Source organism: Pseudophryne corroboree, chromosome 3, assembly GCF_028390025.1.
Source record: "Pseudophryne corroboree isolate aPseCor3 chromosome 3, aPseCor3.hap2, whole genome shotgun sequence".
NCBI classification, from domain to species: Eukaryota; Metazoa; Chordata; class Amphibia; order Anura; family Myobatrachidae; genus Pseudophryne; species Pseudophryne corroboree.
In genome coordinates, this window is record NC_086446.1 from 451,527,552 (window position 1) to 451,551,155 (window position 23,604).

At 42.7% G+C, this 23,604-nt stretch overlaps 1 protein-coding gene across 5 annotated transcripts in view; it reads left to right on the forward strand.

The window, feature by feature from the left end:
* EXOC7 (exocyst complex component 7) overlaps positions 1 to 23,604 on the forward strand; it is an 83,728-nt gene that overhangs the window by 11,788 nt on the left and 48,336 nt on the right. For all 5 annotated transcript variants that reach the window (XM_063960556.1, XM_063960558.1, XM_063960557.1 and 2 more), the window contains exons 2-5: positions 3,820 to 3,885; positions 4,670 to 4,854; positions 20,427 to 20,532; positions 21,846 to 22,068. In XM_063960556.1, coding sequence (XP_063816626.1) covers positions 3,820 to 3,885; positions 4,670 to 4,854; positions 20,427 to 20,532; positions 21,846 to 22,068 — 580 coding nt within the window. The remainder of the gene's footprint in view (positions 1 to 3,819; positions 3,886 to 4,669; positions 4,855 to 20,426; positions 20,533 to 21,845; positions 22,069 to 23,604) is intronic.

Sequence of the window (23,604 nt, forward strand, 5' to 3'; positions counted from 1 at the left end):
GTGCATTAAGCAGATGGAAGAATTAGGGCTAGGAGATTTCACCTGGAAGGTGTGTAATATGGTGATGTCTTTCTCCGTCCCATATGTTCTCCCCGATGATGCATATTTCATATGCGGGAGAAAGGCGTACAAGTGGCTTGCCCCAAACTCTGAAGGATTGTGTTATATTGGAAGAGTATTGCCTGAAGTAATGACTGTAACTCATGATAAAATGAAAGACATACACCGTGGTGCCCAAGCTCCTTATACTCACACTCACTACGAGCACCTCGTTAAAAGACAACTGTCAGAAAGGTTAGAGCATCCGGCCTCTGATCTGATCCATGAATCCACCGGGATTCAGGTTCTGGTGGCGTTAGATTTCACTCGCACCGCTCGAGGAGTGATGAATTATAGATACATTTCCGCACTCGCCAATTTGTTAGATAATATCACTGAAATGTATGATGACACGTTTAGATATACTGGAAGAGAACTTCAGGCTTATAAAACAGAACTGGTACAGCATAGAATGGTTCTTAATTACCTCACAGCAGTGACAGGCGGATATTGTGTTACATTAGCAACACAGTACGGCGTGAAGTGTTGCACGTATATCACAAATAGCACCGAGGATCCGGTAGAGGTCATAGACCAAAAGATGGACGATATTCTCCAATTAAAGTGGGAATTTCGTCGAAAACACAATCTCACTCTTGCTGCTGTAGGTAATGAGCTGACTGGTTGGGTGTCATGGTTGAACCCGCGAAATTGGTTCTCTGGTTTAGGAGACTGGGCTCAAGGAGTCCTAATGGATGTTGGGAAGTTTCTACTATGTATCTTAGGTGTCGTTATATCGATTGGATTGATATTTAGATGCGGGCAGGCTTTAATGAGGTGCAAACAAAGTACCAGAGTGATGAGTTTGAGGAGTGAGGAAACTGTAATTAACCTGGATTTGATTTACGACCCAACGATAGAAACAATGATGTGATGAAAATGCGATTTCTACGGTCCGTTTCTTTCACCTGTTTTTCTGGTTTTTCTCCAAGATAACAAGACCCCCTTGGACGAGGAAGTTGATGAGACGCTATACAGACAACGGATAGACCAAAGAAGAAGTTTTGACCACTTGAGATATGGACACTTGATGAACTTTGCCATGGATCCCCAGTTTCCCTAGAATTCTTAAAATTACGCTAGCCCAACATTTTTTGTAAATCTAATGGCATTGACAAAGCTTATTGCTCACGCTTAATGAGCAAAACAGCGCAAAGAAGACGACTTTCAACTGATACCGAACAAAACTTCAACCGACAGATGTACATTAACCTGACATAGAATACCACCGCATTTACCGTAATTATGTCTTTTCTTCATTTCTACAACCCTCAGGTAATGACACACATAGTATAGGGAATACAGGCACAGATATCAGCAATCACATATTCCCCCATTCATGTATCATCAACTAAAATGTGCTCCCCATTTTGTTCAAAATCCGAAAAGAGCTCGGTAAAGTTTGACAGCCCATCCACAGACCTGTACCACGGGATAAGAAGGAATTCAAATGTATACTTCGCAATACCTCGAAGCTTGATTTACAACACGTACGGCACGATGATACATGACCCCCCAAACATGGACTCATACACACATGCTTCTGCTATCTCACTAGGTCATACCCTCTTCCCACCTACTCCTCTCTCCTCCCTTACCCAACCATGGAAATGAATTAACCCCTGACATATATTTTTCTCCTTTTGAAATGTTTTCAGGAAGTGGCAGTTATTATTGACTGCCAAAGGGTGGACTGTCAAAGTCAGAAAAATATCTCTATGCACACTACCATATTTGCACCTCACACAGGTCCGTGCTGCGCGTGCGTACGCTCTCCCGTGCGTGCGCATACTCACAGTCGCGGGCACCCGCAGGCGCATGGTATGCGTATTTACGGTAGAGTTTATGCGATCATAGCGTGCGACTCAATCATTACATATTTTCACTAATAATGTATTTTGTAGATCATGGTCCCTTTGATAGATTCTGAAAGTTTGGTTAATATAGAATGTTCATGAACAGAGGAATCCCTCTTTGTTTGATACGAAGGGTCAGATAGGAGTAATACAGTGGTGTTTAGTATCCATCGGAAGAATATTTAATTAGAAATATTCCGGTGTTGGTTTGAAGCAGATCAATCGCTCGTGCGAATAGTTATGGACATAAGAAGTTTATGAACATTTACTTTATTTGCACTTTATTACCCATGCGGCGGGAAACCCAGTTTCCCTCCCACCTGAGCAGTTGGAAATAGTCACAGCCCACCTGTATGAATCAACCTATGACCTTTTGTTATAATGCGAAGCCGAATTCCTGTGTCCAATGAACAATGAGATTGTAGGGACCATTGAATTGTATTGTGTGTGGGGCATAAATAGCAGGCCGACCATATCCAACTTCACTCTCTTCAACGGTTCTCATTGCTGATAATCGGGAGCTGGATATCGAGGCGCATGCGATCGTTCCCCTTGTGCGTAAGTTTTCTCCGTAATCATATTGTCTTACTGTGAGCCATTTCTCTCTCTCTCCCTCTCTTCTCTTTCTCTCGTATTTTCCCCTGATTAGACTTGAATTATATCGTATTGTATTTCCTGTGTAGTTATCTGGTTAGTTGGTTTATGTTATACTGTAGTGTATGCTTTGTACTGTGATTCTTTTTGCAAGTAATAGTCATAATACATATAATAGGTTTCGGACCCTAAGTCAGGTATCTGTGTATTCTTTATAGTGTTAAGTATTCTCTGAGCGTCGGTGACGCTCAAGCAGCTTTGTAGGTAATCAGGTTACACAAGGTTGCACTTACACATTGTCTCCACACTAAGGTTTACTGTGTATTTCATTGCTGAAGGTATAGATATAAAGGTTTAACGTTGTGAGCGTCTGCATCGCTGGTGATCTCCTCGTGGTCCCGAGCGTCCGCTACGCTATAGTTAATCATTACGTTAGTCGTCAGCCAATAGCGTGCCTGCCAGTGATCACTAAGCCGTAAGCGAACGTGACGCTTGAGCGTCTCGCCTACGGCTGAGCGATCGTTACGCAACTTGCGTACCCTTACGGTACTTCTTACGTAGCTAGCGTACAGTGTTCTTAGACCTCATAAAGGGTTATATACACGATAAATATTTAGCTTTATCAGTGCAATCGTGAAAACTGTCATTTGGGCGCCCAAACAGGTCACTTCGCTTTTTCTTTTTTTTTTTTTAGCTCGCCACCCACATGGGGTGCAAGCTGCAATCCATGCTGGTGGAAAAACATTTGAATTCCGCCCTCTGTGTTAATACGGTGTTTGCACCCAATAACAGGCTATTTATCACGTATTTCCCGTCTGGTCTGCTCAAACCCAAAGGGAAATCTCCATTAAGTGCAGTCTAATTGAATAGCCCCGGGGGATCAATAAGCCTGCGGTAAATTCCCACAGCTAATTTATTCCCCCCCATAGTTTTATCTAGGTTATCTGACATATTATTAAGTGTTTGTGTTTCACTGATAAACTGACGCCATTAAGCAGAGTTCGAAACATGACCATAGGTATATGGTATAGATCAGAGGTTCTCAAACTCGGTCCTCGGGAGCCCACACAGTGCATGTTTTGCAGGTGCATAGGTGTATTAATTACTCACTGACACATTTAAAAGGTCCACAGGTGGAGCTAATTATTTCACTTGCGATTCTGTGAGGAGACCTGCAAAACATGCACTGTGTGGGCCCCCGAGGACCGAGTTTGAGAACCTCTGGTATAGATGGATTATACCTCTGACCTTGTTTGTTTTTTTGTCACAGGAGGAGGAAATGCTGACATTCATCAAAGAGAGTCTAGACAAAAGTGATCAACTAACCAACAATATGGTGAGTTTAAATGCTTGGTGCAATCACAATGACATTTAACCAGCATCCACTGACTCTACTGCCAATCATTGCAAGTACATTGGTTTTCTTGCACATTCTTATTGACATTATGGCCCCCATTTATCAAGCATTGGAGAGTGATAAATAGCACGGTGATAAAGTACCAGCAGCCAATCAGCTCCTAATTTCCATGTTACAGGCTGTGTTTGAAAAATGACAGGAGCTGATTGGTTGGTACTTTTTTCACCGTGCTATTTATCACTCTCTAAGGCTTGATAAATCTGGGCCTTTGTTTGCTATTTTCCAAACGACTGTTTTTCCTGTCAGTATTCTTATGCGATTTCCAATTCTGCACCAAATCTGGCAATTTCTAGCATTCCGTTTACTTAATGAGGAGCTGCAGTTTAATGCCTGCTGCAGAATTACATCCCCACACAATGCTTTATTTTGTGGAGTGGAAGCGAGATGGCGCTGAATCTTGGGAGTGGTAGATGTCCACTAACGTGGAGGTTATGCTTCCTACTGAGCTGAGACAACCCAGCAGTGCAGCATCCAGTGTGCCTTTATTTTTAACACTGCGTGGTAAAGTGGCTCCCAGAAATATGCAAGGGGAACGGTAGATGGTAGATAATTAAGACTAACTAAATAAATTGCTTATTCAACATGCTGTTTTAAGAAATGTAATTACTAAGAAGAGTGGAATTATATTTGCAAACAAGCAATGGAAGATTGTTTTTTGGGAAATATCCAGCCATCATAGCAGCCTTTTTCTCTTCCTCTTCAGGTGTCCATTCTTTCTTCCTTCGAGAGCCGCCTTATGAAGTTGGAAAATTCCATTATCCCAGTGCACAAGCAGACAGAGACCCTGCAGCGGCTGCAGGAAAATGTGGAGAGCACTCTATCCTGTCTAGACCATGTCATTAGTTACTATCACGTAGCCACAGAGACTGAGAAGGTCATCAGGGAAGGGTAAGAGTGGGAACAGGACCCTTGTATACCTAGTAACATGGATATATACACTGTTACAGCGACATTGTTTTGGATCACAGGTGAATGTGAGATGTTTTTTGTTTAGACCTCTCCAGCTGTTTGAACAGGTGACATTTTATTTTCACTAGTTATTACCGAGCTACTACAGTGAAGCCAAGCAGAGGTAATAACAGTGTAGATGCCACTGAATAGACTAGTCCAGTGGTTCCCAAACTTTTTTTGAATCATAGAGCCCTAGAGTATCAGAATTTTTTTCACGGCATAAAAGTTTCATACTGAGAAGTTTCGAAAAAAATATTAGGCTCAATTATGTGGTGCCAGACAGGATTCGCTTCTGTTTGTCCACATATGTTATGATTGGCAGCCACCAGGACTGGTTTTGTCGACTCATTAACCAAATAATTTGAATTGGTCCAGGACCACCAACCCAAGGCACCCCTGTGAGTGTCCCGAGTCACCCTAGGGAGCCACGGCACACAGTTTTGAGAATCCCTTGACTAGTCACATATATGGAAATTATCCTCTACAAAACAAAAATGTAAATAAATAAAAAAAACAGAGGTTTATCAAGGTTACTTAGTAATGAATATTTGGTAGCACAAGCATAAAATATTCACCAGAGATAGTAAACCCTGCTATTCTATTTTTCTACTGAATTTAATAATCAAAATGTTTAGAGTTAGAAGGTTGACTTTGCATATCTGTACGCATATACATTACACATACTGCAATTAGTTCACATGCATGTAATTTACTATATACCGTGTAGTTTACTATATACACATGCACATAAACTAGTTGTAGTGACTCAATACAGCACATGTAATATGTATGTGTAAAGACTTACATTGCCAGTCTGATAACTCTATAAGAAGTGCTGATTACTAGTATGATTAGGGTGAAGGGACGCCCACGTCGGCAAATGATACAATTTAGACTGGCATTATCTGGAGATGAGCTGAATTGAGTGACTAGAGCCAGGAAACATGTCTTTGGAATAAGAGTGTTGAGGGTGTGAGAAGGATATATCATCTCTCGATGCTGAGTTGACTATCCTTCATGAGTCAAACGAACCTGTCCTTTCAATATACTTAATTAGTGCTTTATATTGCACCAAGGTATGAGACGTTTCTGGGTTCAGATTTATCCATGTCTGGTGATTAGATATTGTGTAGATACATATAATAGTCCCCCACCAACTTGAGTTCTTTTTGCATTATGTGGAGTTCTACAAAGAAAAAAACCTACCTGTCTAAGGTGGTCATTCCGAGTTGATCGCTAGCTGCATTCGTTCGCTGTGCAGCAATGAGGCAAAAAAACAGCACTTCTGCGCATGCGGTGCAATGCGCACGCGCAAAGTACTATTAAAACAAACTATGTAGTTTCACACAGGGTCTAGCGAAGCTTTTCAGACGCACTGGTGGGCGCAGAGTGATTGACATGAAGTGGGCGTTTCTTGGTGTCAACTGACCGTTTTCAGGGAGTGTTCGAAAAAACACAGGCGTGCCTGGAAAAACGCAGGCGTGGCTGGCCGAACGCAGGGCGTGTTTGTGACGTCAAAACAGGAACTGAACAGTCTGAAGTCATCGCAAGCGCTGAGTAGGTATTGAGCTACTCTAAAACTGCACAAAAAAATGTTGCCGCCGCTCTGAGATCCTTTCGTTCGCGCTTCTGCTAAGCTAAAATACACTCCCAGTGGGCGGCAGCATAGCGTTTGCACGGCTGCTAAAAACTGCTAGCGAGCGATCAACTCGGAATGACCCCCTAAGTGCGGATTTTAGTGAAACCATAGACACCTGTGGAATGTTTACCTTACAAGCTACAATGAGTAGTTGGAAAAACTATTTCCTAGAGCAGCGGTAGGCAATGTCCGGCGCTCCAGCTGCTATGGAACTATGCTTTCCAGCATGCCTTGCCATATTGTAGCATGCTATTACAGAAGGCTGTGGCAGAGCATGCTGGGAAGTGTAATTCCAGAGCAGCTAGAGTGCCACATGTTGTTCACCCCTGTCCTAGAGCACTGATTGGGGTACATTGAGGGAGATGAGAACCAATTGAATAGAGGACAGTGGGCAATGCACCTCAACAATATGAGGAGTGACCACTTAGGTAGAAGCTACAAAGGGACAAATGAGCTGATTTGTTTACTTAGAAACAAAGAAGCAAGGCTCTGCGGTAGGGAGTGTTTAACACAGAAATTAAATTACCAATGCACATAGGGGGTTCCACTTGCTTAGGGTAAGAGAGATGTGAAGTAAATAAAATTTCAGGGAGCATTTGTTAATGAGCTGACATGAATAACAAATGTGATCCATGTTAAGAAAACATTAACCAAAAAAGAAGTGAAGTGGTCAGTGTTTAACTACCTGTTGAATTCTTTGGCATGCTCCACTTGTAACCTAGGGGTCATATTTAATATCAAGTGATATCTTGTTCTCACTCGATACTAATCTTAAATGGTGCTCAAACCAATTAGCTTCTAACTGTCATGTGTTTGAAAAATGACAGGAGCGGATTGGTTGGAACACCATTTAAAATTAGTAACGGGTGAGAACAAGAATATCACTCGTTATTAAATATGCCCCCTAGAACCAAGGTAACTGCTTACTGTTACCCTGCAAAGTTATTAAGATGTTACACAAAGGGGGCGACCCGGCACCGGTCTAAAAATAGTTTTTGATTACAGAAAAACCAAATTTGGACAATTTTCAAGTAAAATCTTTAATATAATGTCCAGTTTGGGGGTGCGCCCAGAGCCAGTGACATATGCATAAACAAAAGGGAGAAAGAAGAAGGCTCTTGTGTGGGCGCACTCATTAATGGTAGTTAAATAACTAGAATGAATAACACTAGGTTGATTAGTCAGCAGATAAAACAAAATTTATTTGGAAATATTAAGAATATAATTGCCCCTGGTTGAGGAGATGTGAATGATCCCAGATAAAAATGTTCTGGTCCTGCCTCAGGAAATGAGATGGAGAGGGGTAGAGACACACTGCAAGTCATAAACCCTTTCTCACCCGGCCAGTACAGATGATCTGTGTTAATGAGATCAATTAAGTCAATTGATTTTAGATTCTGTCATAATCCTAATGAAGGAATAACAGCTATTATGGCAATGAGTAATAATAGAAACAAATCAAAGGATATACCAGGGTAAAGAAAGAAAAGGATAGGAACAAATGGTGATGCTGCTGTTGGAGTCACATACCACACATCATATGCAATGATTGATGTTCTACAACACTGAGTATTCCCTGTGAGTCTCCACCTCAGGTACTAACTCAGCCCACACTGTTTCGCTTCCAAGATCGGACGAGATCGGGCATTAGCAGTGTGGTTTGATAGTAGAAGGATTTGGTCAGACGTCCAATGAGAGTGCACCTATATAGGGGGGATAATTAGCTGGGTCTTATAGATACAGTGTGGATCTGCTTTTTGTGTTAGGCAGGAGACATCAAGTCCCACACCGGTGGTATTGTGTCCCTGGATCACAAATGAGAGTCCACGAAAAAGGAAGATATATAGATTTATGAAAAAAACGAAGATATATAGATTTATGAAAAAAACCCTAAAAAGGAAAATGGAGATCAATTAGGCTGTAGTTATTAGGAACGGGTGATAAAAATTACCCGTCCGTATAGATACAAATGGATAAGGAAACACGGATCAAGAAATTTTTTTATATATATGTGTACATTGGTACTGGTGTAAGGAACAGAAAATATGTCAAAAATAATTGTAGATACAAATAAATAGTACTGGTATATGCAATGAAATAATCACTAGTGACATGGGTGTCATTAGAAACACTTTGTGTGAATTGGAGCTGTTATAATCATTAGGATATAGGGAAATAGACATGAAATTCTCATATAACCCATGCAGCAATATGACAACAGGATCTGCAGGAGGAAAGTCAAAGAAGAATGCAGTATTACTTTCCTATAAAATGCAGTTTTTAATCCTGATGCAATAAACTAAGATGCATAAGCCTGGAAAAAGGCATAAATGAAGCCACACAAAAAGCAGATAAATAGTACTGGTATATGCAATGAAATAATCACTAGTGACATGGGTGTCATTAGAAACACTTTGTGTGAATTGGAGCTGTTATAATCATTAGGATATAGGGAAATAGACATGAAATTCTCATATAACCCATGCAGCAATATGACAACAGGATCTGCAGGAGGAAAGTCAAAGAAGAATGCAGTATTTCTTTCCTATAAAATGCAGTTTTTAATCCTGATGCAATAAACTAAGATGCATAAGCCTGGAAAAAGGCATAAATGAAGCTGCACGGATATAGATACAATTTCTATGACAGCTGGGCAAAAATTAGCCCAAAATGGCAGGATGGAATGATCTGACCTGAGGCTAGGAGTGAATCACTTGCAGTTGGACAAAACAGGACCCATTGGAATGGAAAACATGTTTCACCCCTGTGGGGCTTGCTCACTTGTATCTATATCCGTGCAGCTTCATTTATGCCTTTTTCCAGGCTTATGCATCTTAGTTTTTTGCATCAGGATTAAAAACTGCATTTTATAGGAAAGAAATACTGCATTCTTCTTTGACTTTCCTCCTGCAGATCCTGTTGTCATATTGCTGCATGGGTTATATGAGAATTTCATGTCTATTTCCCTATATCCTAATGATTATAACAGCTCCAATTCACACAAAGTGTTTCTAATGACACCCATGTCACTAGTGATTATTTCATTGCATATACCAGTACTATTTATCTGCTTTTTGTGTGGCTTCATTTATGCCTTTTTCCAGGCTTATGCATCTTAGTTTATTGCATCAGGATTAAAAACTGCATTTTATAGGAAAGTAATACTGCATTCTTCTTTGACTTTCCTCCTGCAGATCCTGTTGTCATATTGCTGCATGGGTTATATGAGAATTTCATGTCTATTTCCCTATATCCTAATGATTATAACAGCTCCAATTCACACAAAGTGTTTCTAATGACACCCATGTCACTAGTGATTATTTCATTGCATATACCAGTACTATTTATTTGTATCTACAATTATTTTTGACATATTTTCTGTTCCTTACACCAGTACCAATGTACACATATATATAAAAAAATTTCTTGATCCGTGTTTCCTTATCCATTTGTATCTATACGGACGGGTAATTTTTATCACCCGTTCCTAATAACTACAGCCTAATTGATCTCCATTTTCCTTTTTAGGGTTTTTTTCATAAATCTATATATCTTCGTTTTTTTCATAAATCTATATATCTTCCTTTTTCGTGGACTCTCATTTGTGATCCAGGGACACAATACCACCGGTGTGGGACTTGATGTCTCCTGCCTAACACAAAAAGCAGATCCACACTGTATCTATAAGACCCAGCTAATTATCCCCCCCTATATAGGTGCACTCTCATTGGACGTCTGACCAAATCCTTCTACTATCAAACCACACTGCTAATGCCCGATCTCGTCCGATCTTGGAAGCGAAACAGTGTGGGCTGAGTTAGTACCTGAGGTGGAGACTCACAGGGAATACTCAGTGTTGTAGAACATCAATCATTGCATATGATGTGTGGTATGTGACTCCAACAGCAGCATCACCATTTGTTCCTATCCTTTTCTTTCTTTACCCTGGTATATCCTTTGATTTGTTTCTATTATTACTCATTGCCATAATAGCTGTTATTCCTTCATTAGGATTATGACAGAATCTAAAATCAATTGACTTAATTGATCTCATTAACACAGATCATCTGTACTGGCCGGGTGAGAAAGGGTTTATGACTTGCAGTGTCTCTACCCCTCTCCATCTCATTTCCTGAGGCAGGACCAGAACATTTTTATCTGGGATCATTCACATCTCCTCAACCAGGGGCAATTATATTCTTAATATTTCCAAATAAATTTTGTTTTATCTGCTGACTAATCAACCTAGTGTTATTCATTCTAGTTATTTAACTACCATTAATGAGTGCGCCCACACAAGAGCCTTCTTCTTTCTCCCTTTTGTTTAAAGTTATTAAGATGAAAGATTCAGTGGAGTCTGGAGCGTGTTAAAGGCGGATTATATTGGGTTGATGATGATCTGGAATCTATGGATGTAAGTTTAGTTGTGAAGTAAGTCTTTCCCTTCATTGGGGGTTTGGATAGTAATATGACTATGGGGCCCATTTATTAACGAGTGCTAAAACTCGTTGTGAATGATAAAACTCATTGCGTATGATTAATGGTGGTCCAGTCAATCAACTCCTAGCTGTCATTTTTCAAACACATGACAGGACCTAATTGGCTGGAGCACCATTTAGCATACGCAACAAGTTTTATCATTCACAATGAGTTTTAGCACACATTGATAAATGAGCTCCTGTATGTTTTACTTCCATGATCATTGTAAAGGAAAACCCCCATCTATATAGCAATGTTCTTTCTTATTGTTCTAGAAATATTGGCAAGGGTGCTAAATCCTGAAATATTAGAATTTGTTTCTCAAAGTAAGCATTAAAATTATTCCTGCAAGTGGCGATTTGCTCTATTGTCTTAAGACAGGAAATTCATTACAACAGCCATAGATGGCTCTGATTCTTTGAACGCAATGTTAAGCTCCCTACTGTATATGCCTTTTCAGTGTGAGCTTGGTTGTCTGCCAAACTTGGAACAAGAGATGGAAGGCTTTTGAGGTATTATTCAAGATTATTGGGATCAATTGATCCGTGAATATTTTGAATCACAAGATGTTCCTGAGATGTTCCTGTGTTCATTGTTCTAGAGGTCCTCAGTTTTGTCCTTTTTATGAACTAGTTCTCCTTGTGCAAGTTGTCAGTCTCTTGTAGTCACTTGGCATCACAGAGTTGGCATGTGCTTCATTTTCTGCACCATGTGCTTCATTTTTTGCACCTCCCACCAGTTTTGATAACTTGGTGATGTCTCTCCTTATCTCTCCTGCAGTTTTCTAAAGTCTAGCCATGACTGAGTTCTGGTTCTGCTGAACCAATGTCTGCTGATGCTTTTGTAGCTGACAAGTTAGGATCAGAAGCTGATAGGGGAGGGGGCAATATTTGCAATTTGCCTTCATTGTGCTGTGAAATAATACAGGACCCCAGTGGTTGCTCCTTTCTCTAACTGTTTTTCTCTAACGTCCTAGTGGATACTGGGGATGCACTTTAGTACCGTGGGGTATAGATCAGGTCCACTGGAGCCTGGCACTTTTAAGAAAACATTAGTGTGTGTGTGTGTGCTGGCTCCTCCCTCTATGCCCCTCCTACCAGACTCCGTTTAGAAAAATGTGCCCAAGGAGGCGGGTGCATCCCTCTGGAGCTTTAGAGAGTTTTCTTCAAAACGTTATTTTAGTTTGTTATTTTCAGGTAGTACTGGTTGACAACCAGTCTACCTGCGTTGTGGGACTTAGGGGGTGGACCGAACCAACCTCCGTAGAGTTAATGGTTCGTAATCCCAGCTGACAGGACACTGAGCTCCTGAAGCGCTTTTTCACATACCACACTGTGTGTGCACACGCCAGCAGCACGCCGCCACCACCTAACAGATGCTGAAGATAGACGCAGGTGTGGTGAGTGTTAACACTGGGGTCCCGGTTAGTGGGTCCCCAGTGACATGTGGCGGCGGTCACGGGCTCCGAGCTGAGGTGCCCGCCGCGGACCTATAACTGGCTCTAAAAAGGAAACTTCCTCACAGAAGGGGTTATTAAGCTCCTCATAAAGCCATTATAATACTGATAGGGACCGCGCGCCATTGAAGGGGCAGTGCTTCCAGGAGAGCAGGACCAGAGGCTGGAAATACACCATTTCCTGCTGCTGCTGACTGAAAGGCTGCATGTAGAAACTGCTCCTCCACAGACCCGGCTGAACCATCAATATTACTGGTACCAGGGGGTTTTATAGGAAGAGGGGAGCATATCAGCGGGGGTGACACTGCGGCCATACAAATTTGATTATATTAAGTATAAGTGGAGTGCTGCTTTGCCGGGTATTGTGTACTGGTCCCAATCCTCTCTGTGTCACTCCATTTGGGCTGTCTGGGTTTGCTTTGCTGTTTCACTGTTTGTGTTGTCACTGCACTGTATTTTTCACATAATTCTGTGTGTTTTCTGCATTAACATGTCTGCAAATAAGACAGTGTGTACTTCATGTAACACTGAGTTTACACCTTCCTCTGAAGGGTCTCTCCTGTGTAACCAATGTTCCTTACCCTCTTAGGGTAATAGCATGCAGGCACCTGACTGGTGAGAATCATTCAAAAACATGATTCATAATATTAATACAGAGTTAGCTACGGCTAGACAAGAACGACAGACCCTTAGACAATCTGTTGATAACATGGTTGCTAAGGCTACTGACCACAGATGGGCTCCTCAGTCCCCTCTGTTGGTCTCACATAAACGCACACTTCCACAGATACTCCAGTCAGATTCTGATACTGAACTACCGGAGCTGGATGAGGCGGAAGTTGATATGGAGGAGGACAATTCTGTCCTCTGGTGTTGAGGCCCTAATATATTCTATTAGGGAGGTCCTCAACATACCGGATAAGGAAGCAGCACCAGAAGAGGAATTGTATTTAAATGTTAAACCAAAATCCTCAGTCACGTTTCCTATATCAAAGGAATTAAACTCCCTGTCCAGGGAGGCATGGGTCAATCCTGACAAGAAATTCAAAACTCCTCAGATATTATCTTCCTTTCCTTTCCCTCCCGAGGACAGGAAAGTGTGGGAAAATCCCCCGTCCGTGGATACGTCTGTGTCCAGGCTGTCACATAAACTTGTACTGCCAGTACCTGGGGCTATATCTCTCAAAGACCCAGCTGACTGTAAAATTGAGTCCACACTCAAATCAATTTATATTGCAGTGGGCGTAGCTCAACAGCCCTCTATAGCTTGCGGCTGGATTTCAAGGGCCGTGGTAAAATGGTCTGATAATATCATAAGTGGTTTTGACTCCCTGCCTCAGCAGGACATCATTACACTGCTGCAAGATATACAGGATGCTGCAAATTTTATGAGTGAGGCAATTAAAGAATTATGTTTCATTAATGGCAGTACCACAGCTATGGCGGTCTTGGCTCGTAGAGCTCTGTGGCTGCGACAATGGTCAGCGAATGCTGACTCCAAAAAATGTGTGGAGAATCTTCCTTTTACAGGGGAGGCCTTGTTTGGGGAAGAATTGAACAAGTGGATCTCTCAGGCGACGGCAGGTAAGTCTACCTATCTGCCGTCTGCGCCACCTCCTGCTAAACGTCCCTACCCTGGGCCCTCTCTGCAGTCCTTTCGTGTGGCCAGATTCAGAGGCAGAGCCAGAGGTGCCTCCAATGATGCTAGAGGCACTCGCGGTAAATCCAGTAAACCAACGGCTGCTGGATCTCTGGACCAGGCCTCCGGATCCTCATCCACGAAGCCCTCAGCATGACGGTTGGCCCCAGCAGCAGGGCGACTTCCGGGTAGGTGCTCGCCTTCTGCACTTCGCCCATGTGTGGGCACAGTCCTCCCGGGATCTTTGGGTGAGGGACGATACCGGTTGGGTTTTCAGGTACTTCCCCATCCCAGATTCTTCAAGTCAAGCTTACCAGCTTCACGCATAGCAAGAGTTACCTTGCAAGACGCCATTCAAAAACTGCTACAAATGGGGGTTGTTGTCCCGGTGCCTCCTCCATTGCACAACAGGGGTTTTTAACTCCGGTCTTTTTGTAGTACCAAAACCAGATGGTTCGGTACGGGCCATCTTGAACCTAAAATCTCTGAACCCATATCTACGAGTGTTCAAGTTCAAGATGGAATCCCTGCAGGCAGTGGTCTCCGGTCTGGAGGAGGGGGAATTCCTAGTATCCCTGGACATCAAGGATGATTACCTACACATTCCCATATGGCTTCCTCATCAGGCTTACCTCCGGTTCGCTATACTGGACAACCACTTCCAGTTTCAGGCCTTTCCCTTTGGTCTCTCCACAGCTCCAAGGGTATTCACAAAAGTCATTACGGAGATGATGATGCAATTGCGCAGAATGGGAGTCAACATAGTCCCCTACTTGAACGATCTTCTAATAAAGGCAATGTCCAGGGAACATCTGCTACGCAGCATCGACCAGACGACTCGCCTGCTTACGGATCATGGGTGGATCCTAAATTTCCAGAAGTCTCACCTGGAACCATCACAACAAATTCAGTTCCTGGGAATGATACTGGACACAGTGCCTCAGAGGGTGTTCCTTCCTATGGACAAGGCCTTGACTATCCAGGCTATGGTCCACTCGGTGCTCAGACCCCGCAGTATCTCAGTTCATCTTTGCATTTGCTTACTGGGCAAGATGGTAGCCTCCTACAAGGCAATCCAGTACGGCATATTTCATGCTCGTCCGTTCCAGCTGGATCTGCTGGACAAATGGTCGGGATCTCTCCTACAGATGCACCAGAGTGTAACTCTGTCACCAAAAGCACGGATTTCTCTGTTATGGTGGCTACAAGTCCCTCACCTTGTGGAGGGCCGGAGTTTCAGTACCCAGTCATGGATACTACTGGCAACGGATGCCAGTCTCCAAGGTTGGGGTGCTGTGACCCAGGGGGCCCAGTTCCAGGGGAAGTGGTCGAGTTAAGAATCCGTACTCCCAATAAATGTCCTGGAACTCAGGGCAATGTACAATGCTCTTCTGCAAGCTTCATATCTTCTCAGGCATCAAGCCATCCAGGTACAGTCGGACAACGCCACAGCGGTGGCGTACGTAAACCGACAGGGAGGAATAAGAAGCAGGGCCGCAATGCGAGAGGTGTCAAGAATACTCATCTGGGCGGTAGCCAGCGCAAAGGCCATCTTAGCCATATTCATTCCAGGCGTGGACAATTGGGAAGCGGACTTCCTCAGCAGGCACAACCTCCATCCGTGGGAATGGGGCCTTCATCCTCAGGTGTTTCAACAACTGGCTCACCGGTGGGTCTGTCCGCAGATAGACCTGATGGCTTCTCGTTTAACAAGAAGCTCTGTCGTTACTTTTCCAGAACGAGGGATTCGCAGGCTGCAGCAGTAGACGCTCTGACGGCGTTGTGGACTTACCATTTCGTATACCTGTTTCCTCCAATCCCTCTCATTCCCAGAGTTCTAAAAAGACTCAAAAGGGAAAACACTCAGGCAATTCTAATTGCCCCGGAGTGGCCTCGACGGGCCTTATATGCAGACCTCCTGACCTTGTCTCTGGAGGAACCCTGGCCTCTGCCGCTTCTCAAGAACCTTCTGCAGCAAGGACCATTTGTCTATCCAGACTTGCAGCGGCTACATTTGACGGCTTGGAGGTTGAGAGGGAAATTCTAACAAGAAAAGGTCTTCCCTCCAAGGTTGTTTCCACTATGGTCCAGGCCCGGAAGGTGGTTACATCAAAGCATTACCACCGGATCTGGAAGAAATATGTTTCTTGGTGTGAGGGCAGAAAATATTCTCCTGTGGAATTTCGACTTTTCTTCTCTTCCTGCAAGCAGGAGTGGATATGGGCCTAAGGTTAGGTTCCATCAAAGTCCAGATTTTGGCTCTCCATCTTCTTTCAGAAACAACTTGCAGTGTTGCCAGAAGAAGAGACATTTTTGAAGGGGGTTCTCGATATTCAACCACCCTTCGTACCTTCCACGGCTCTATGGGATCTCAATGTGGTCTTGACTCTTCTCCAGTCGGACTGGTTTGAACCCTTGCAAAGGGTGGAATTGAAATATCTAACTTGGAAGACTGTCATGTTGCTGGCATTAGCCTCTGCAAGACGTGTGTCAGAATTGGGGGCCTTATCCTGTAAGAGCCCGTATTTGATATTTCACAAGGATGCGGCAGAGCTTAGGACTCGCCCGCAGTTTTTGCCAAAAGTCGTGTCTGCCTTTCACGTAAATCAATCAATAGTAGTTCTGGTGCTGGTGGACACATCTATTGCTCCAAAGTCCTTGGACGTTGTGAAGGCTTTGAAAATTTACGTCAAAAGGACAGCTTGTCATAGGAAATCTTACTAGCTTTTTGTCCTTTATGACGCTACCAAAATTGGTCGACCTGCTTCTAAGCAGTCAATTGCTCGTTGTCTCAGGTTGACCATTTAACAGGCCTATTCTTCGGCAGCATTGCCGCTGCCGAGTTCTATCCAGGCCCACTCCACAAGGTCGGTGGGTTCTTCCTGGGCGGCTGCCCGGGTTGTTTCAGCCTTACAGTTGTGTCGTGCAGCTACTTGGTATGGTTCAAACACGTTCGTTAAGTTCTATAGGTTCGACACCTTGGCCAGAGATGACCTTCAGTTTGGTCAGGCGGATTTGCAGGGGTCTCAGCACTCTCCCACCCGTTCTGGGAACTTTGGGACTTCCCCATGGTATAAAGTACATCCCCAGTATACACTAGGACGTTAGAGGAAATAGGAATTTAATACCTACCGGTAATTCCTTTTCTCGTAGTCCATAGTGGATACTGGGCGCCCGCCTCTGTGCTTCGTATTCCTGCTTACGTGGTTGTAAGGTTTCTTGGTTGGATCCGCCGTGGCGGTCCGTGTTCCATGTTGGCTAGCATTGCTGCCTTTGTTGGTTATAGCGTTGCTGTCCTCTGTTCTGGTTAGCGATGCTGTCCCGTTTATTGTTGTGTGCTGGCTTGTTACCACACCGCTATCTACACATATATTCCTTCTCTCATGGTATGTCCGTCTCCTCGGCACAGTTTTCCTAGACTGAGTCTGGTAGGAGGGGCATAGAGGGGAGGATCCAGCAAACACACACTTATGTTTCCTTAAAGTGCCAGGCTCCAGTGGACCCGATCTATACCCATGGTACTAAAGTACATCCCCAGTATCCACTACGGACTACGAGAAAAGAAATTACTGGTAGGTATTCAATTCCTATTCCCCCTTTCCCCCCTTCCTTATGTTAAACTATTGTTCGGTATTTGTGGTACAACAATGTCCCAGGAGGGTGAAAATGAACACGTTTAGATTTCCAGCATAAGGAGTGATTTCTCATAAATTAAATAAATGACCTAACTAAATGAGTTTGTGTTTTATATATAAAATGCACCAATCTAGTAATATCACTCTTTGGCCACTAGAGGGTAATATCACGTAGGACAAGAAAAACTAATCTGTAAAGACACTGCAAGGCTGTGTTTTCCTTTTCTATTAGATGAATATATGCTTTTTGGAAACAGAAATGTATCCGTATTCACTGCCAGTGATTCCCAAACTTTTTTTTGAATCATGGCGCCCTAGACTATCAAAATTTATTATCCCAGGACAAAAGTTCCTTATTGAGAAATTTAGAAAGATATATTAAATTAAGTAAATTGTGTTTATTTATTGATCATCCTTAGGTTCAATTGTGTGGTGAGGGACTAGGTTTGATTCTGTTGGACAACATATTTTATGATTGACAGCCACAAGCACTGGTTTTGCCTGTTACATTGACTATAGATAATTTGAATTGGTCCTGGACCACCAATCCAAGGGACCCCTGCAAGTGTCCCGAGGCACCCCGGGGTGCCACGGCACAGAGTTTGTGAACTACTGCTATAGACACTATTTAAATAGCACCCAAATCTTTGCGTTTATTATGGATTAGTTGAGATTCATAGGTGTGAAGTGGTTACAGCAGGGTGTATTCTGTCTGCCCATCCAGGTATGTTGGCCCAAAATGCTGCTGTTCCCATCTTGGGAGTACCTTACCATTTTCTATTATATAGCGAGATTGGAGCTGTATGTTTCCCTTTAATGTTCCTGCTTGCATGTGCAATGGATATGTTACTACAGTATGTGAATTACTATGTGAATGAAGGTGCGGAGTATGATGAAGTAACGCAGCTGTGTTTGGGAGTCTGCAGATTCCTAAATGTTAGGAGAAAGTGTGTAAGTCTGGAGAACACATCAATAATGAATGCCATAATATACAATGTTCTCTGAGGAAATTACGTAGCAGCAGTAAAACATGTTAAATGGTTGCCATATTTTTGTAACTACTAAATAGCTCTGCCCATCCTCCATGATCCATACATACCATCAGGACACCAGTAGCTTCTGCACTTCTTTAGATATTAAAGGCATACCATGTACCTAACAAGTGTTCAGACCACTGGATGCAGTCTTCACGATCAGCCACAGAATCCATACAGCTGTCTGCTCATTTCTACCTCCAGGAGTCTATACATCCATTAGCAGCCTAAGGGCCTGATTCTGATTTGCGATTAAAGGAAAGGGGGGTACACACGGAGCGATGGTCACTTAATTTCTAAGCAATCTGACTAGATCTCTTAGAAATTAAGAACACTCCGTGTGTAGGGGTGCCAGCGTCAGCGATGCGCGGTCCCGCGCGTCGCTGTCTCAGGTGCTAGATTGGCCTGCATGCAGGCACAATCTAGCTGGTCGCTCATTTTACTGCTGGGTGAAATGAGTGGGCACCCCTCGCTCAGCACACATTGCGCTGTGCTGAGCGGGGGGAGAGATGTGTGCTGAGCGGTCTATACTAGATCGCTCAGCACACATCTCTGGGGAAATCTCCCCAACAGTACGGCCCTTAACAGCAAGTAACTCTACATGGACAAACCATGTTGCAATGCAAAAGGTACAAATACTTTTTTTTTTGCATGCCATGTAAATACTGGCTGTTTTTCCATGTAGCTTACAAATACTGGCTGCTTTAGTTTTACACTGCAATTTAGATTTGCGTTTGGACACACCCCTCCCAAATCTAACTCTCTCTGCACATGTTACATTTGCCCCACCTGCAACATGGTTTTGCCCAGGTGCACTTGCTGTTACTTGCTGTTTCTTACTTTATTCCCAAATCAGAAGACCAAAACTGCCCGCTCACAGTACGCACACTTCCCCCCCATTGTGTATATCTGTTGATTCCAGTTCCATTGATTGGCGAGACAGGCTGCTCGGTACTGGGTATGGTCTCTCTTTCTTATTATTGAGACATAAACAGACACCTCTACCCTGGCTGTTTGAGCACCCTCTTTAAATAACATTGCAGACAGTGACATAAATATTTATACCAGGATTTACCACTTGCCACTTGTATCCTGAGACTTTAGCTATTGTTTCCACACCTTAACATTTTTTTATTTAACATTCTTATTCATTTTCATCCTTTCCATACATGTCTTATTTTTAATCATTGTCTTGTGTCATTTCAAATTTGCGTCAAATCAATTGTGCCATTGCTCTTATGACCAAATAGTTATATTGTAGCATTCTGGTTGTCTTCTGCTCTTGCTTTGTTCTCCAGATGGGAATGACAAAGTGCCTTTGTGTGATGTTACACACACAGTGCTTGCCACTCGATACCATGTATGGTACCTACTTAATCATACACGATATGCCTCTACAATGAAGAAGGGTGATAGGTGTCGTACGTCCCCATGGAAGGCTTGTCTTTTACCTCTGACATACTAAAGTGTTGTTTTGAGAATAAATGATTTTATAGGACTTACACTAGGCAATGCTATCCCTAGGGATCAACTAAAATATGATTTTCTCTGAATTTTTCAAATGTTTTCACAGGATTTATGAACTTCATTTTTATCTGCGTACATATTGCATGTTTGTTTTTACCAGGCCCTCAGGACGGCTGGAGGAATACTTGAGCTGTATTGCCAAGATTCAGAAGGCGGTAGAATACTTTCAAGATAACAATCCAGACAGTCCTGAGCTAAATAGAGTGGTACGTTGTAAAGTCTAACCCTTGATTAAAGGGTAAAAAAAACACAAAAAACCTTTTAATGGAGTTTAATTTGTCTGTCTTAAGGTTCTCTTTTGCAGATGTGATATTTTAATCATGCGCTTGTTGCACTTTCTACCAAATTGTGGGGGAGATGGATCAAACATTGAAGAGATATACAGTGGAGAGAGATAAAGTAGCAACCAGCCAGCTTCTATCATTTCACATCATACCTCACAACTTTTCTGGAGAGAAAGCCAGGACCAATGCGTGCACCCAGAGTTAGGGGGAGTGGCTTACCAGTGAATGGGCATGACTTGGTGGGTTTACCAACCTCCACAAGCCACGCCCGTTTTAATTTTCATCATGCTGGGGGCTTGTCAAGCGCTCCCAGGAGCTGCTGGACAGCCCCAGTCTTATTCCTGAGCCGGCACAGTGTGTGTAGATGACACATTTTCCCATCATCCATTCTCTGCTGCTCAACAGTTGTCAGTGTGCCCCATCCCCCCACTGTGGGATGCTGCGGCCCGTTGGTGGAACAGCGATACAGTCCCAGAAAAAAAACGGACAGTTGGGAGGTCTACAGTATGGTCAGGATTTATGAACTTGCATAGAGACCATTAAAGTTGAACAGGAACAACAAAACTAAAATGAGTTACAGAAGAGCTTCTTAGTTGAAATCCAGCTATCAGGTTTGTGACGCACCGGTGGCAGCTGGGCATTGACAGGAGACCTCTGCAAATGTGTGTAGTGTGAGTCTTCTCTTATATATGACACTAGACGTACATGTAACTCACTTGTGCCCTACGGTATAACTATCTGTATGACTATAACCCCCCCCCCACCACCTGCTTATCTGTTATCTACTTGGTTGTTGTATAGCAAACCGAATACAAATTCCTAGTATACCTGCTCAGTAAAGCTGACTCTGATTCTGAAGTTGGGTCCCCAATGAAACTACAACTGCTGATATCAGTACGCAATCAAGTTTTGTGCTTTTGTCTCCTTTCAATTTGTTCCACAAATGGCAAGTTAATAACCTGGAGGGAAAAGGTATGTTCCCCATGCCTACTGCAATTAAAAAGGTCCTAAACCTGCAATCTGCAGTGTTTTGATAATGTGAGCCCTGGGGGTTGCCTAGGCCTTCTAGTGTCTATAACCGTGCAAGAATATGAGTTCAGTCATTCTATCTGGAGGCATTATTGTCTAAGGATAGATATAAATGCAGGTGTACAGTTTTGTAGGGAATGCACATTGTCGCAGTATATTAATGGAAACAAGGTTCTCTGTAATGGGTTGCTGATCAATTTTTGCAGAAATCACTATTTGAAAAGGGAAAAGAGTCGCTGGATGCGGAGTTCCGCAACCTACTGCAGAGACACAGTAAGCCAGTTCCTCCTATTCTCATCTTGGACTTGATTGGTACAGACGAAGAGATAGAAGGACAGGAGGAAGGGATACTGGACCATCTCCCGGAGGGAATCTTACAGGATATTATACGCATCTCACAGTGGTTGGTGGAGTTTGGCAGGAACCAAGGTGAGAACTTTCTAGGGAACAAGATATATAAAAAATATAATATAATTTTTCCAGTTTTCCAACCAGAACCTGGCCCCCCTCCTGCTTTTTTTACTCCTATGCCCAGTCAGCTCGTAACTTTTATTCCTTGCTGGAAACCTAAGACAGAAATCAATACAAGTTGCTCTGTTTGGAAAACCAACTAGTAAAATTGTCAGCTATTATAGAAACTTTCAAATATATCAAGGGTTTTAACAAGGTACAGGAGGGAGACATTCTCCAAAGGAAGAGAAGTATTAGAACACGGGTACATGCACTGAAACTGGAGGGTGATAGGTTCAGAGGAAATTTGAGGAAAAATTACTTCATAGAAAGGGTAGTGCATGGGTGGAATAGCCTCCCATCAGAGGTGGTAGAGGCTAAGACAGTAGTGCAATTTAAACATGCATGGGATAGACATAAGGATATCCTTACAAAGAAATAAGGATCAAATTAGGTTTGAGGTAAAAATATGGTAAAAAAAAAGGGGCAGACTAGATGGGTCTAGTGGTTCTTATCTGCCGTCACATTCTATGTTTCTGTGTAACAGTAAAATGTAGACAGATACAGTCAAAATGTCAACATCGAAAAATTAAATGATAGTCATAATATCAACAGTTAAAATGTCAACAGTCATAACCCCTGGGTGGTGGGTGTGCGTTTAATGGTAACAAAATAGTTAATAACATTGTTCTTAACAGGTGGCCTACAAATCCCAGCAAGCCTGCTCTGACTTGATGGCACCTGTAGAACCACAAGTTCCAGCATTCCCTGTTATTAAGGGCCTGTTTGTGATTCTACTCCACGTGTAATAAAAAATATTAAAATAAGGACAGAACACACAAAGAGTGTTGTAAAATATCAATAAATAATTACTCCCTCACAAATGCCTCATTTACCACATCATTCCATATAACATTCGCAAAATTAAAAACCCAATGTTTTGTCCTTTTGTGGGGTCCTGTCACGAGTGTGAATATGTTAGCCCTGGTCATTCTATAAAAATGAACGGGATGCGCAGATTAGCTGAGAGCGGCGTTCTTCGCCAAACAGTGCATACCTATTCATTTCTATGGAGAGTGACCGCAAATGACTCTTCATAGATAAAGTTTGTCAGTTTATTATTTTGCTAAGACCCTTAATGACTGCATTCTGACACTTGCGGTTCTACAATTTATGTAGGCTTTTCTCAGTTTATATAGACTGAATGACTGACTATGGGATGGACGATATGTGTGATGCTAATTCAAGAAAGTAGATAATTACTAGAATACAATTATTTTATATCTTTTCTAAGGGGTAGCAACAAATCTTAGAATATATTAGGAGAATAAGGAATGATTTCCTGGCCTCGCTTCTCCTTGCTTCTGTTGGCCAGCTGTGCAAGCTGAGGCTTACTCAGCTGGCCGACTGCGTGTAACATCACGACCGATGTCGCAATGTTGGATCCCATGCATGAGGTGTCTCTTCTACTGAGATTTCTCCTACATGTTCCCTCCTTCAAATCGGATGGTAATA